This window comes from Schistosoma mansoni, chromosome 2 (assembly GCF_000237925.1).
Source record: "Schistosoma mansoni strain Puerto Rico chromosome 2, complete genome".
Taxonomy (NCBI): Eukaryota; Metazoa; Platyhelminthes; class Trematoda; order Strigeidida; family Schistosomatidae; genus Schistosoma; species Schistosoma mansoni.
Genome location: NC_031496.1, coordinates 15,346,783 through 15,363,602, shown reverse-complemented (window position 1 = coordinate 15,363,602; position 16,820 = coordinate 15,346,783). Strand labels below are relative to the sequence as shown.

The window sequence follows — 16,820 nt, the reverse complement described above, 5'->3', positions numbered from 1 at the left end:
TGTTATAGACCTGTAGTGACCGGCCAGTCTCGATAAGAACACGATTGGAATAACGGAAACAATTATTATTATTGTAACCAATTGTACCAGAGATTGTTTTACTGTATTTGTTTAACTGTATCAGTTTCACTTCTTGTTTCGCTCTCCGCCTTGTTTGGTTCGAGCTTGCTCACGCACTGCTTGTTCGCTTGTACTCTTTGGCACGTTTCGGTGTTATTTCGATACCACGAGATCGCCAATAAATATACTTGATCTGGACTAGTAAAGCCTTCTGATTTACGGGCTATCAAGGGAACCAAGTCGTTTTTGGACACGTAATCGAATAGTAGTGGTGATCATAGTCCGTCCACGACTCGACATCCACTACAACTGGTGAGCCGTATTTGGAACACGCAATACAGCTGGTAACCCAATCCATCGAGCACAAGTCAAACTTGGCCAATTCTCCAAACCAGATCAATCCGGTGAGTCTATTTATCTATCCACATCTGTTGCATATATTCGTATTGATATTTTTCAATATATAATATTTTGGCAACTTAATATGGTAGATAACGATAAGAATAACATAAATATGATAGACTCCGAGATACAGGTTATCAGTTTTCGACCGGTTCCTTTCATCCCTCATGATCCAGAAGTCTGGTTCGCGGCACTGGAATCTCAATTTGAGATCCGCCGCATAACCAATCAAAGGCAGAAGTACGCCTACGCTTTGGAATCATTGCCCGGGGATCACCTAACCGCTGTCCGTGAGGTTGTCCTCAATCCGAACGTTCCAAACGTTTATGACCGTCTTAAGGATGCCATCCTTCGACATTTCCTCCCATCAAGAGAGGAACGATTGAGGACACTATTAGCACATCACCCTATGGGTGATGCTAAGCCGAGCCACCACCTCACGCGCCTGCAATCCCTTGCAGGAAACATGACAGCTGACTCTGAGATAGTCAAAGAGTTGTGGCTCGAAGCCTTACCAGTCAGTATCCAGCCAACCCTTACGGCTCTGCTCGAGGACACCCCGCTCAACGAGGTGGCCCTCATAGCAGATAAGATTCTAGCACGAGTTAACACCAAAGACGACTATTTGGTTGCTAGTACTTCCCGTTCTAACGTTGATCTCGATGCTAGACGACCTTCGGCTCATGGGGATAGGGACAGATGTATCCATACTCGTCTCAGTTTCCGAGACCGCTCAAATGTGCCAGCCTCCTACGTCCCCCGACCCAGGTCACATTCTCGAAAAGCCGTAACGACTCGCCCCAAGCGGGCATCTTCCAAGCCACGCCAGAAGGCGGTTTCGGAAGCGAGTTCGAGTTGGTGCTGGTTTCACCGTGTTTTCGGGGCCGGTGCCCGTCATTGTCGAGCTCCCTGCTCATACAAGGCGGGAACTTCCCGAACCGGTGAGTAAATACGGCCGTACTCACCGGCCCTTCACCTCAGTTTGACCGTTTATTTTACGTGCACGATTATCGCACTAACGCTAGGTACTTAGTGGATACAGGTGCCCAAGTTTCTGTCGTACCTATCAGTAACAGTAAGTCTCAAGCTACGATGCTTCGACTACGCGCTGCGGATGACTCAGTCACTCCTAACTATGGTACACGACAACTTACGGTCAATCTGAGCAAACAGCCTTACGAAGGCCCTTTTCACGTGATTTCCCGTCACGAAAAGACCTTCAAGGTTGATCGACATGGCCGCGTCAAAGTAGTCAGCATTGATCGTCTCATGCCAGCACTCGTCGATGACAGTGCCCTACCTGATAAGCCGAGACCCAATGTTAGACCCATCAGAGCTTCTAGCGGGATTTCTACATCTACTTCGGATCCCACGCTAGATGCACCTGAAACCTCATTCTCACGTCCCAGTCAACAGCACGTGTCATCTGCCCCGTCTACGGACGAGACTTCCGTCTCACGTCCAGACCAGCAGACCACACCGCCCTTGACTGCGGATGAGATTGCAGGCTCACGAGGTTCGAACGAGACTACCGTCTCACGTTCTGGTCGCCGAGTACGCTTACCCGTACGCTTTCTCGACTAACCTCATAACCAACTACGGATACAGTATAGGAATCTACCCCTATACTACACGAAAGCTACACTTTTCTCTTTTTCTTTCATTTTTTTGTTTACCCCGAGCCTACGCCTCTGACCATCGCTGTTCTGGTATCGCCGACTTTAGTCAATCTTGGCGAAAGCTGGCCTGATCACCCACGCTATAGTCAACGCACTCAGTCGATCTCTCTGACTCCAAATACGTATGATATACATTTGGTCCCGAACATGGTTATCCTGGTCGCATCTGGTTCCTTGGCTCAATCTGGTTTCGTCCTACGTCTGCAGCGTTTCTGGTCCGGACCTCTACGAACGCAACCTTCAGATTCTGGATACAAACCACTCTGGTGTAGCATGCTAATCCAAGCAATCAATACAGTACGTTCCTTCTGGTACCGTTCTACGTCAAAGACTTTTGGTGGCAACTCGAGGATCAACGATCACTCCCTGTTCTGCCAACGCCTTCGTCCTACAATGGCACGTTTCGCGATCAGTCCCACGAACGAAACCGCTACGTATCGAAAGAGTAAACCCTTTCTAGCGGGGGGCTCCTGTAGTGACCGGCCAGTCTCGATAAGAACACGATTGGAATAACAGAAACAATTATTATTATTGTAACCAATTGTACCAGAGATTGTTTTACTGTATTTGTTTAACTGTATCAGTTTCACTTCTTGTTCCGCTATACCGCCTTGTTTGGTTCGAGCTTGCTCACGCACTGCTTGTTCGCTTGTACTCTTTGGCACGTCTCGGTATTATTTCGATACCACGAGATCGCCAATAAATATACTTGATCTGGACTAGTAAAGCCTTCTGATTTATGGGCTATCAAGGGAACCAAGTCGTTTTTGGACACGTAATCGAATAGTAGTGGTGATCATAGTCCGTCCACGACTCGACATCCACTACAGACTGCCTAATATCTAGACCGTTCATGAATATAACGGACTCCCGTCGTCATTAATATGAATATAACCAAGTGATAGAACACATGGTTTATCCTCTACCATTATTCATCAATTATTAGTCATGCCCTTATGTTCCTACTCCACACTGTCAGATACAGAATCTCTCTAATGGTTAAAGTTCCATTATTCTTCCTAAGTGTCATCCTTTTCTTCTGTTACAAGTAGATAGATAACTCACTAATCACATGAATACTGACCAACTATAGCCGATCATAAGAAGCTCACAATGTACTACATTCCTCTGAGTTGCTCAATTTTTTGTTTTCTTACTCTGAAAATTTTTGATTCTAAACTCCTTCATTTTCTTTGATTTGCTATCTATCCTTATCATCTCTAAACCACATACAATCTGACCTATGTTTTATAACTTATACCATTAGTTATCTTCATAGCAGTTTGATATGCAAAGTGGAAATCTAACCCACAATACAGAAGCTGTAACCATCTGATCTGCCTGTAACATGGAACTAGTAGAGACATTGTATTCTAACAAGGAGCTTAGAGTAAAACAATATTCGTACATATTACAGGCGTAAGAGAGCTTAACATCACAAAAGGAGGGAGGGTGGCGTTGCCAACCAGCAAACATGATGGTGAAGAGACAACTTCGATCCACCCATATCTCTAGAGCAGAATATGTTATTGAATTACGGCTGCTTATGGTCAAATGGGATGTCGCGAATCAATGATATTGATGCCAACTTATTATACAAAACACCTCTTTGAATCGAATTTTCGACAGTTAAATTGGTTTCACTTCCTACCGAGTAACCCTATTACAAGCAAGACTAGACAACTCACTAATAACGTAGACTACTCATGACCCTATAAAATCAATAAAAATAAGAATGAGCTGAAATAGCTTCTACAACAAAGGTAGATGGTCATTCGTGTATCGGAATACTGTTTTCAGCACCATATTTTAAACTACACATAATCCTATACTTACAGCTTTTTTTAATCACCTCCATTTATACAGTTCTTCATCCACTCGTATCTTATTTACGCTTATTTTCTCTAACCTATTAGAATGCTCTTGCTTAAAAATTACCTTAATCAAAGGGAATTAGACTAAGCAGTCATACCTTAACTACACCTCTGTAAATGGCTCAACTTTAATAGGCATAAACGTTGTCCGTTCCGCTTCTCGACCTTTCTTTTCCACACCCTCTTTTTCAGCTTCCCTTGAGATATGCCACCGAAAACACATATGTAGCGGGTGACTTCGTCCTGAGTCATTATTGATGCCTCAGATGTTCCAGAAGGATATAAGGTCGCGGTTTCTAGAAGCTCTCGAGTTTATGTGGATTTATTCCAGATCGTCAGTGGCGCGTCGCGATGCAACCACCACAAAGCGTGCCGACATATTGACAATGCGGGTTTTAATAATATTATTTACATTCATATGTGAGAAGTGCTATTCCCCATAGTTCTATGACCAATGCACCTTATAAAATATCGAACTAAGTGACCTACTACAGTGAAGACTGTATCTTCTGTAACAAATTGATCTTGCGTTTAAACTTATACGACCCATGCAACAGACTGTTATTTGAGAATAAATTATCACTATTTTTATGTGGCTTGATCCCCATTGTGCTGAAATAAAGCTAAGACGGTTGTGGTTTTCGAAAATTTGCCAATAAATTAGTGTTGTTGTTGACTCTACTTCTAAGTTTCTCCAATTTATAGATGGTGCATTTAAGTCACCTACTATATGGCTTTTGCCCCTGTTACACTGGGATTCGAGTTTGCTTAAAGGGAAGTCATCCATTACACATTCTGGATTGCCGTATAATACAACTAATTCAATATCTTGCCGTTAACATTTCATACTGCGACGCATCAGCTCACATGTCCCTGAATCATGTGCATTGTCTCGACAGCTCGTATGGTTAGGGTACTTTTCGTGTACAAGATAACCCCACCTTTCCCCATGTCTAGTCTGTCAGCCATATTGGACAAAAAACCATTCAGCTGAATTTCACCACCATACACTTTTGATGTCAACCATGTTTCTGAGACAGCAATGCCGTTCGAATTTTTCATATCTACCACTGTATTGAGCTTTCGACATTTTATTTTCTAGATTGCAAGCGTTTACGTGACATTAATTTACTTCTGTGGAAAACTTTCCCTTACTACCCAAAGTGGATTGGGGATCGTTTGGCCCATAGCTTTTATCGTTTGAAAATCCTTAAGTACAAGTTTTTTTCACCACTTCGGCTGCTCTCAAATATTTCTATTTTTGCTCATTCTCTTTTAATACTGTTGGAAAGAAAAGTGAGAAAACTTTTATAAAATGAAACATAACAATCTCAAATGGCATCAAAAAGACTAACAAAATGTACAACTAAAAAAAGCAATGAGAAAAAGCTGCAAATGTATGCATGCAGGGGTTTTCACACACAAAACCTTCGAATAGGATCTTACGCCAGATCCGATCACTTTGTGAGAGTTTTCTAGTATCAGGTTTCTTTCTTCAGCCGAACCAAAAGTAACTTTCAGTATCCTCGAAGACTGGAATCTGCTCATCTGTTGCTACCTGTTTATCTCAGGGCAATTCTGTAGCTATGTTCAGCAGCTCAGCGGCCTTAAGAATCAGCGGAGACTTTGTAGAACACCACGTTTTGTACAACCAACAAGATAATAGCTTGCGGCACTTTTTATGTACAGTCGGTGTGACTCCAGTGCATACATTGTGATACCGTTCATTACAGTTGTCACATTGCATCACATCATCAACCGGGAAATAGTATGCAGTTCTGCCACAACGATGTTTCACTTGCGCCGTTAAGTTGCTTTGTGATCCCACCAGAAGAAAAACTGCGCAAACTGATATCTAGAAAAAGTGTCTTTTAAGGCTTGATAAATGTTAGACACTGAACACAAAAGAGGTCGGTATATAACTGTACCTAACAACACTGAAAAATCCAATCTCAGCAGATACAAAAAGACCCTAACACCTTTGGATGGAAAAAGTAGTAAAAGATATGCTCAACGAGAAAAGGATACCTGTCCCCCTTTTTAATGCCTGTACTCAATAAGTAGACACGATAAATTACTTTAGAACAAAAGTTGCTTTCGTAGATTTCCTTAACTGAAATAAATTCAGTTAAAGCTAAAGCGGTAGTCTTGATGCGTAATTAAACATTCAGCATTGTAAAATATACTCAGAGGAAAAATATGACTGTCTTTCTTGAAATGTGCGCAGATCAAATCATGACAGTAAGAAAATAATTTAACCATAGCCCATCCAACATGATATTTCAACGGTTTACAACTGACTCAGGGTCAAAGCCATTCGAAGAAAATAGGGAGGTGGCAAATTTGAAGACCTGCAGCGACTTAGATTTAACACTACAGTGAAATACCATGTCTTCCCTTTCGCATGATGTTGTGGACGTAACCAGAGGAATTTCAGTAGACCTTATTCGAACCCTCATCAAGCAGGTTGGTGATAGCCGAACAGTTCACTGACCATCGTCAAGGTCGAGGACAATCAACGTGCAGCAATCAATAAAACGCTAAGGATGCCACAAGTATTCGAAGTTTGACAACGCTATTACCAGTAACATCTACATAATCGAAGTGTGCCAACGCAGTCTGACCAGAAATCAGAAGTGAAGAGGTTCGAAGTTATATTCTAAAGGCTATCGATATCGCGTGATGAGTTTGGTTTAAGCTGCTAACAGATGTAGATGTGTAACACGGGGTATTAGTGATCTGGTTTATTTGCGTGACCAAGCGCCTTGAGCTAGATGTGTCCATTAGAACCAATCAGGTCAGCATCAAATGTCGAGGACTTACAGAACTATTTATTTCGGGTTTTTTGTTTATCACTACAACACCATGGACCGGCCCATACGGCAATAACCTCACTCTGTTCCTCAAGCCAACTCCATACAAACACATTCCATCTATAACGTTGTGTCTTGTTGTGCGGTTATTAAAGTGGCCACAAAATCTGAATACAACGACAGGGTAATTCACGCAAGATATTAACCGCGTAGTGTGACTTTGACGTGTAGTAGGAGTTCACACTATTCCACTTCAGTGAGAGTAGACTGTGACCATTTAAATAGACCACACTCAACGGTTGTTTTCAATCCACTGTATGAATACATTAAAGGGGATGTCGAATTCTACATCTAGAACTAGCATAATTTGTTTATTTATCAAACAATGGCTATTTATACATCACTTTATTCATGGAGAATGAGAGAAAACTTACCGAAATCACATATTGGCGAATTGTTTGAAAACATTGATATCCATGATAACTCAAGTGGTTAATGTTTTGGCTTGACAGTGGCTTGCACTTAGTCAGTTGACGATTAAATGCATGTTACATAGTTTAAAACGGTGAAAAGTAAACATTTCTAAGAGTGTCACCAGTGTTGGTGACTGAACGTGTCCATTTGATAGTGCCTATATATCGAACTGATGTTTACATTTAAATTCAATAATAAGCAATTGCATGTGATGGGTATTGTATGTTGCATTTTAAATCTATTTTCAATTTTTAGATGGTCTGGCTCCACCGAATTATGACTAAAGATGCAAATGACCATATAATGCGTAACTAACCAGAGAGGTTAAACAAATATAATGTAATGGTCCACCAAAAAACCGTTCATATTAAAATATGCGAACTGGTATCAGGCGACGTAAGCTACTGGGCAATGAGTTCATCTAACCTATCTGAAACTAGATATTTACGAAAAAAAATCCTTAATATGTAGGCGAATACGAATGAAGTTCACGCAAGATGTAGGTGATAATTTCTGACAAAACTTCAACGTAAATGCGTAAACTTTTTTAGGACAACGCTGGTGACAAACTTAATATATGTTAAACATTAGCAGGACCATGACGAAAATTATGGTAAAATATCACAAGAATGTGAGAGACGATCTTCAGAAACTTCATATGAATTAATGAAAACGCAAATCAAGAGATAGCACAGTGTAAACGACCTAGGACTAAATTCTACAGTTACCATCGCCATAATGATAAATTTCGTTCCTTTTTGTGTAAAAGTTGATTGATTCAATATGACTGACAGTGGATGGTTTGGTTCAGATCAATGAGCTTTTTCTTACCCTGTCTTCAGTCTCTCCAATCATCTTCGACTAACCTCAAGAATACATATGTACATATTTTAATTGCCTACACGCTAATCTAATGTCAGTGATTGGTTGTCAATTTTTCTGTCCATAGTAACCCAGAATTGCTGTAATCTTTGAGGGGTTAGGAACCTGGCTTCCCCATGACTTCACCCCCTCTCCCCAAAAACGTCTTTCTAACGGACTGTATTGATATGGTTTCGGGCTTATGATTTAACAATATATTTAGCATAAAGTTCAAGGAGATTCATGATGCGACCATGCTAACATAACTAACCCATGCCGTTTATATTACGCATTCCTGTTTCATCTCTTCTGATCTCCATGTGCTCAATGTTAAGTGTAAGTCTCCCAAGATATTGTTTGTTCAGCTTCAAAGACCGTGTGGTTTGGAACGAATGTCACCACAGAATAATTGGACGGCTTGAATAGGAAGTTGTAATGCCTGCAACAAGAGAACTGAACTAATACTCATCATAACATCAGATAAGTCATAAAATTGGGCAGATAGGACAGTAACATCTTAGACTTCGAAAAAAGCAGTGACTGCGTTTCATTGTCTGTGTGGCAACTTTCATACAGCAAATATTTCAATTAGAACGTTTCGTCATTTACCAAATCCCAAATCCCACTATCTACTGTCAATATATACTCTGTCCACCATCCATCTTTCAATCTCCTAATTCCTCTGTTATGGTCCTCGAACGCTTGGTCCGACTCAAGATGATCATGGGAGTTGGCTCTATGCGTGTTCATAGATCCAACTCACGAACGGTACTCTACGTTTGCACCTCTGCAAAACACCGACTGCATTCATGTAGATTATTGTGAGCGTACTTGTCTGTAAATTCAGTAAAAGGAATGCGCCCAAGTACATGTGTTTGTATATAAATCTAACTGTTCGGAGAAATTAGCAGGTGCGTATACCTTCTTGTATGTCATTTTTCAGTGGCTGATTTCTGTGAACAAAACTGATGCATATTGACCAGTTCATACATACACCAATCCTTGTCTTTCGTAATCTCTGACGCCTACGGAGGCCACACGTTCTGTTAGTCTTCTTGGAAGAAGCTATGAACTTTTTTGTCTGATATATTACCTTTGATGAACACAAATAACACTCAATACAGTGACTTACTTTCGTCTTTCCTTCGCCGATTTTTGTATTTCCTAAAAGTGGTGGAATAACGTGTTGGTTTCACATTATCACAACTTCAAATTGTTATATGCACTCCCAACACGGTTATTAGCATTATGACAGAACTTAAGGATAAAATTACTGAACACTGCGAACGAATTGTATTTCATATTCATCCAATATCTACCTAAATTCATAACTATACTTTTTTTCTACCCTATTTGTTTTCGCAAAAATTTTGTTGAATCTCTCAGTCAATCCCTTACGAACTATACAACGTCTCATTCCTCAACTATTTGGTGTTTTGAAACATGAAAAGAAAAGAGTATAATTTCTGAAATTTTATTTGTTGCTTTACAGGTAGATAATACGTATCCATTAAAATCCCAAACGGCCATTTCACTTACAGCTGTACCCGGCATTATAGATTCGAGCTTTTTTGGCATCTTCTGTGACGGAAAGGATGCGCCGAAATTCCCTCCCAAGTATTTTCGCAGGACGGTATTGTCATTTCTTCATTTCTTTTCTTTCCATTTTTTGGAAATACAGTTATCCGTTACCAGGTACTTATTAATCATCCCTTTTGCTGTTTAAGACGTTATTTCGTTCTGTAAAATCCTCTAGCCGCATACCACAGTCTGTATTGTTTGAGGTGTCTTGAAATTTCAATATAATTTGTTTTCTTTCAACATTAGAACCTTTTGAACTGGGCAAATTGTTTGTTATGCGTAATTCAATACTATTCACTCACAAACGCTTCATAGGCTATTCGGAAGACCGTGATTTGAAATGAAATGAAATGAACTAGTTCATTGCTATTGCGTTCAAACCAAATACTGAAATTTCGGTCTTTGCATACACAGTAGATCTGACTTTCTTACCGACTTCGACCGTATTACCATGATTGGTTATCCATCTCCTCTGTTAGAGCAAAACATCCGTAAAACTTATTATTTCGTTATTCTTCAACATTGATGTCGACCTTGTTAGCTTCACTGGACATGCCCTAGCTGAAGACACTCGACCTCATATCCGCACAAGATCACAAATGGGAATGCCTTGCGACGCATCTCTTGCCACTAGTCGCCTTCCTAGGTAAAACACTTTTCAGCGTCTCGGCAACATAGTTATGGGGAGATTTGATCGACCTGTTCATTGCCTAGTCGTCATAAGATTTAGCAATGCTAATATCAAAAGTTCTCTTAATGCATGAAAATACTGATAACTATGTGAGTTCAGGACAAACTACTGATGGTAATTTATTGAACACTAGTGCATCTTCGAGAGACACGCTCTTAACCGTTTCGATCTAACTTGGGTTGTCCCGACCATCGGCATAAATCATTTGTATTGGTTAGCTTCAAGTGTTGTTTCGAAATTTGAAGAATCACAATAACACCTAGTAATGGAAGGTGTGACAAAGGAGTAATACCTTGAGTTATCTGTCAGAGCAGTCGAGAGCCATGGCTAGTGAAATACAGCAGGGGATGACACATGCATCTGTACATTTGTAAGGCCTAGTGCAACGGAAACAAACAGTCAAACCACAAGTGAAGTACATCCTCAAATGATAAACATTTCATACTGAATACAGAAATGTTGGCAGACACTGAGCCACTGAAACTAGTTAAGTACTGAATTTTACCTAGACAATAAAGATTATTAAGTCTTGCTACTACTCGTAATGGGCCCAAAATACAAATACTTAGTTATTATCCATGTTTAGTAAAAGTAAACATATAAAAATGACTTGACAACGTACAAGGGAATACATATCTATATATAGGTTATAAGGGAGCTGCATTCAAGTTGTCTCCTCTTCAAAATAATGGAGTTTATTCGATTGTGTAGCGGTGTAAAGTAAAATTTACAAGTGTATATGACAGGTATATTAACGGTCTGTTCATGTGTCCGTAAGTAAATAGATGTGATATACGTAGCGTTGTATTTAGCTAACAATAATCACTGACAAACTAAGTATAAAAATGAAATCAAGGTATTTCTGAAAAAAGGTCAATAACAATGGTTGTAGGGATTTGATGAAATTCTGGAAAGGATGAATAACGACTAAACTTTTTTATAAACTGGGTCGATATTGCTATCATACACTATAGGATTTAGACTAATATGCAAACTCCTAGGCACTTCAAGGCAGTATAAATAGTCCATTTCCAATCATGTACACTCATCAGAACTCTTTTGAACTGTAAGTTCGGGTGAAATTGAAGTTCACTTAAACTAGTTTTATTTTTAACAGAATTGAAGTGTATTATATTTAAGCTTTCTTTCACTAAAGTTTCGGATTGCTCCAGCGCACTCATAGATAATTTTTGTTTCAAAATACAATGGCTTAACAAAGGAATTGTTCTTCTGCCCAGTCGTTGGAATTAGCTCTCAAACTAATTAGTGGACCCCTTCACTAGCTCCCGAAAAAACAAAAGGGACGGTACAAACCAAAATGTTTTACCATGTAGTGTCATATTTATCTAGAATGTATTTCTCTTTGTAGATAAAGTTAGAACATGAAATATTATTACACCCTAAATATTTTGGACCGAATCTAACAGAAACAGTGAAAACCAAATTGTTTTCAGACGTCGAAGGAACTTGCTCCGGAAAGTAAGTCATGCTGTTCTCATAGTTGATGTACAGGTATGGCTTTATCATCGCTGTCACAAACATAGAGCATATCGGTGCTGGTATAATACAGCCAAACAGAGGATTTGTGCAATACCGTATAGTATATCGTGCCATCGTCTATCGGCCGTTCAAGGGCGAGGTCGTCGATGCTATCGTTACCCAGGTTACTAAGGTTGGGGTGTTTGCGGAAGCTGGTCCTCTCACTATTTTTATTTCTAAATATGTATGTACCCATTAATTAATGCATCTCCCAGTCTGTCCCTTCCAATATTAAATTTGAAGGTGCTGAGACAACCACCGATGGCCTCAACGATGAAGATGAAGAAGAGGTATGTTTTACCATGTAATAGTATAGATTAGATTCATCACCACTATTCTTTTATATTGTACTCACTGCCGAGTTATGCGTTTGTCTTGTAGACCCAAACAGTGCAGATTGAAGATCGCATTAGAATCCGCATAATTGGTCTCCGAGTTGACGCCAGTGATATCGTAAGTTTCGCTTATTTTAAGGATTTCATCCAACATAACCAGTTAATTTAGGAGGTGTTTGAGACCACTGTCTCACTTATAAATGAGTCGATCCTTCATATTTCCGTTTTTCATTTAGTTACATTTTGTAAACCCAACTTGGAGCGACACATTTTTGTCAGATTCTGCTCTATTTGTAACTGACTGACAGACCTAAGTTTTGTTATCATACTAAGAAATTATGCTAATGTATGTTTCATATTGTCAAGAGAAGTGCCTGTTTCCCATTGACCACAAATGATACCCGACAATCCTTTCGGTAGCAATCTGTAATCAATGTTACAAGTATTCCTCAAAGTGATCAAGAAACCTCGCTCCATTTTGAGTCATGCTTTCAGCATTCCTTCATTATAAACCAGTGTGGGGAATTAGAACTGTGATTTACAGTTGATGGTTAAGGTTAAGATTCAGAATTAAGGTTCTCATCACAAATTGATATCATCTAAAATTCCAAAACTGTTTAGCCAAATGGATGAATGAATTTCGCGCCAAAATTCGAGACGTGTTACCTTATACCTGATTGGTTCGTTCACAAATTATAGTCTCGCTTATATTTTATACTTATAGACCAATATTTAGCTGCAGCATTTAGATCCCGAACGAGCCCGAACTTGACTCGAACACTACCAGTCGAGTCAGAGCTTATGGCGAACTATCATCTGATTCTGCAATCTCAAATGGTGTCTAGCATGGCTGTCCACTATCTCCGTTTTTGTCCAATTTCATCATAGACCTACTGCTTGAAATAACGATCTCGCCGTCTGAATTTTCGGGAGTTGATCTACCAGGAGGTCCACTTCTTGCCTTATAATACTCAGATGACATAGTCCTGTTTGGTGAAGACGCTGATGAAATGCAAAGTCTTTTGGTATCACTGAGCAACAATGCCAGGATGCTTGGGATGCGTTTCTCCCCCTCTAAATGTAAATTGTTGCTCCAGGACTGGCCTGCGTCAACACCTAAACTAAGGATAGGGAGTGAGGTAGTCGAACACGTCGACAACTTCACTTATCTTGGAAGTCTGATCAGCCCTAATGGGTTGGTGTCTGACGAAACTTCGACACGGATTCAGAAAGCTCGTTTGGATTCTGCCAACTTACGTCATCTGTAGAGAAGGAGAGATATACTCTATCATCTTGCCCTGCTGACATGCTACAGGAGCCTCGGTCGATGCACATTTGTGCCTGTTTATTATAAGAAACTGATCTCTGCAGTAATATAAGCCGTAAGATGTACTGTAATTCCGTGTATTTATTCGCTTGCTTGCTTCGGTTTGGGCGCACGGTCAGTATTCCAGCCCTCACACAAATCGAATGATTTATGTGAAGCATATTTGTTTGGTGCTTCCTTGGGCCAATATTTATGTGTTTAAATAAATAAATAAAGAATTCGCTTGAGGACAACCGAATAAACTCACTTATAATTATTTCAATCTTTCAAATCATAGTTTTAAATTTCGCCGTGCATACCTTTGTAAAAATGAATATTATTTCTTCTCTGTAGGTTGATATTATTATTGCTTTGTGGTCGGAAATAGTCTTTTTTTCAGTAAATATTACGATTTTGTATTTCACAGTTCTTTTATCCATACAAGTTAGTCGTCTGTAAAGACTTAATAAGTCATAAGCGCTTATCTCTGTACTACTTCTATATTCCTGACCTGGACTTTGATTTTTTTCATAGTTCGCCGTCGGCACACTAATGGATGATTATCTTGGTGAGTTAAGTTGAATTATGTATGTAAATATATCATTCCGATTGGTGTTTTTATATTGTTTCAGTAGAAAATTGAGAAACAAATATTTCATATATGTAGCATCAATCTAAAGGCAGTTCTCAGTCACTGATTTGATTGTTAGTTGATATTTGTGTAACGATTTGGGTCACTGGTTCAAATATTTCTTTCGTTTACCTATGTCTTACCAAGTATTTGTTGCACCAATATAAATAATAGCAATTATTTTATGTTGAATTTCGATTTGCTCTGAAAGTTCTTTAGTTTTACAATGCAAAACCTCAATACATGCTACTTGAGCTAGTTTTTGTGTTCCTAGTGATAATATTTGAGGGCGCATCGTTCACATTTATAAACATCCTAACAAATGTAGATAGTGTTTCTATATCATTAGATGGTCAATTCCGTCAAAAACTACAAGTGATATATTTTATTTCGTCACATTAAACCTATATCAATAAGTAGCCTCAACTATGTATACCTCTGAATCGTTTATTTGTAAGCATTCATACATAAAACGGTCTCATTTGTCATCGAGGTCTTATTTACCCGTTTGTCTGGGTATTTCTTAAAATTTGTGTGTAGTGAATGGTTCAGGGTTTGCTAAATGCCCTGGTACGGCCGAGAGTGGAGAGGGCCCTCTCTGTCGAAATGCTCTCACACGGCCACGCGTATACAGCCTCTGCCAGGGAAGTCCTGCTCACTGCCTTCTCGTGGCGGTGTGTTTACGAAATGGAGAGGACGAAAAGCGTATGAACCAATCGTTGGTCACAGGCTACTATGGGACTGCATCTCCTCACGATGCTCCACTGCCTTGTGGATCAGACCTTTAGGTCGAATGGTCGGGGTGTGGCCCCCTAAGAAAACCACCTGTTTCAGTTTGGGCACCCAGGCAGTATCATAGCCCTCACAAAAATATGAAATGACAATTTTTTGTGTGGCGCATATATATCTGGCGCCCCTTGTACCAATATTTATGTGTTCAAATAAATAAAATAAATTACTCTTCTACATCGTTCTCCGTTTTGATGTCTTGCAAATTCTATAGTGCATAGTAAAATCTTCCTGTATGTTTAAGGTTTTTTTATGTTGGGTTCAGGGACATAAGAAAGTCTTTTGAATAAGCCAAATATTCATGTTTTCACGAAATTCAATTCACTTTAGTTACTTGACACGTGATTGATGTCAGTAGATAACACAACAGTTACTCTTCACTCTGCATCATCTTGAAATATCTTTGTTTTGATTAAGATTTTATGCACATGGTTGAGTACTTCTTACTCTACTGTACAACTAAGATATTCCTAATCAATGAAACGCAATTGGAATAATATTTCCCGATTCATATGTTAAGAACGAATTTTTGTTATGTTACTTGATTACCTTTATTTAGATGACATGTAAAGGTTAAGTTATGTGTCATTGATTGATTTTACTCATTAAAATGGATTAGACGAAGTTCATATTCTAATGGTTGGGTGAAACCTTTCATACAGAAATAAATATGATTGTCTTGATTTTAATTAATTGCTCAAGTTTCATTCTAAAGAAAGTTACTTTTATATCACTAATTATCCTTTCGGTTATTATTTTTAATTCTATTCTTTTTTCAATCGTCTATTAGGTCCATGCACTTAGTTTCCAAACTGTTGAATTTTAATAAATTTTTCGACTTGAACATCATATTGTTCAGACTATCTTCCAGTGAAATCGTTTCGAGGATAACTGCTTTTGTACAAATATGGCGATCGATTCTACTGTAAATATATATATTTTTTGTATAAATATGTGTTTGTTAGTGACTATTAGTACTTTCTTATTTCCGCAGTATATCAGGGAAACAAATATATCAACATAAAATCTGCATAAAAGTACATAAGTCAGAAATGCCGCTTTTATTAGCAACACGGGAAGGAAAAGTGATCAATAGTATATTGTTTATTCCCAAGATTTTAGGATGGTCTCTGTGAGTTTCATTTTTCACGTCCTTCTGCTTAACGGTAAACTTATTCGCACACAATCAAGTGTTGTTCTAAAGTTGTCTTGACATTAAGGGTGAGTTTTGCGCTTGTACTAATCCTCTGCATCAACCTGCAACTCAAATGTATTCGTTGTCTGTAATTTAGCAAGCGTTTTGGCTATTTCCTAATGTCGTTTCGTCACTAATAATTATATTTGTATCTATCACTTTCAGAACAGTGTTTTGAGCTGAATAGCTTGACTTCATTTTATTTCATTAGGTTATCAATAGCTTCGTTTAATGTGTATGGTTTTGAAATAGAATTACAGAAAGCTTTAGAAAACGATTAATTTGGCTGAATGTTGGTATGAACGCTTATCACTGTGGTTTATCAAAGATTAAAATAAAGTTGAACGACTGAGTAGAATGTGGTATTATGCATCATAATAGTACGCATGGACAAAAGACATTGACAGTATCAAAGGACATAAGGCGGTTATGACGTTACGAATAAAAGCCATTAATAATTAGGGATAAACGAGGATAGCTCACTGGGTTATCAGCTTGAATCGAGTCTAAAAATGGTTCGACAAAGTAACCAAATAACAGGCAGAGGATGTACTGATCAAATGTGTCATGTTACCAGGGCAAAGAAAGAA

The 16,820-nt window shown here is 38.9% G+C and overlaps 2 protein-coding genes across 2 annotated transcripts; both read left to right on the top strand.

The window, feature by feature from the left end:
• Positions 1 to 1,812: 1,812 nt before the first annotated feature.
• Positions 1,813 to 2,748, top strand: Smp_128830 (hypothetical protein). Its single transcript, XM_018795822.1, has one exon. It carries the CDS (start codon positions 2,289 to 2,291, stop codon positions 2,652 to 2,654), a length of 366 nt encoding a protein of 121 aa, XP_018650095.1. The 5' UTR covers positions 1,813 to 2,288; the 3' UTR covers positions 2,655 to 2,748.
• A 6,102-nt stretch (positions 2,749 to 8,850) lies between these two features.
• Smp_128840 (putative dna-directed rna polymerase II 19 kD polypeptide rpb7) lies at positions 8,851 to 15,861 on the top strand (the record flags this gene model as incomplete). The annotated part of the gene is made up of 6 exons (XM_018795819.1): positions 8,851 to 8,931; positions 11,805 to 11,914; positions 11,948 to 12,158; positions 12,190 to 12,264; positions 12,356 to 12,427; positions 15,826 to 15,861. The coding sequence occupies 6 exons, from the start codon at positions 8,851 to 8,853 to the stop codon at positions 15,859 to 15,861; spliced, it is 585 nt and encodes a 194-aa protein (XP_018650094.1).
• Positions 15,862 to 16,820: the final 959 nt, after the last annotated feature.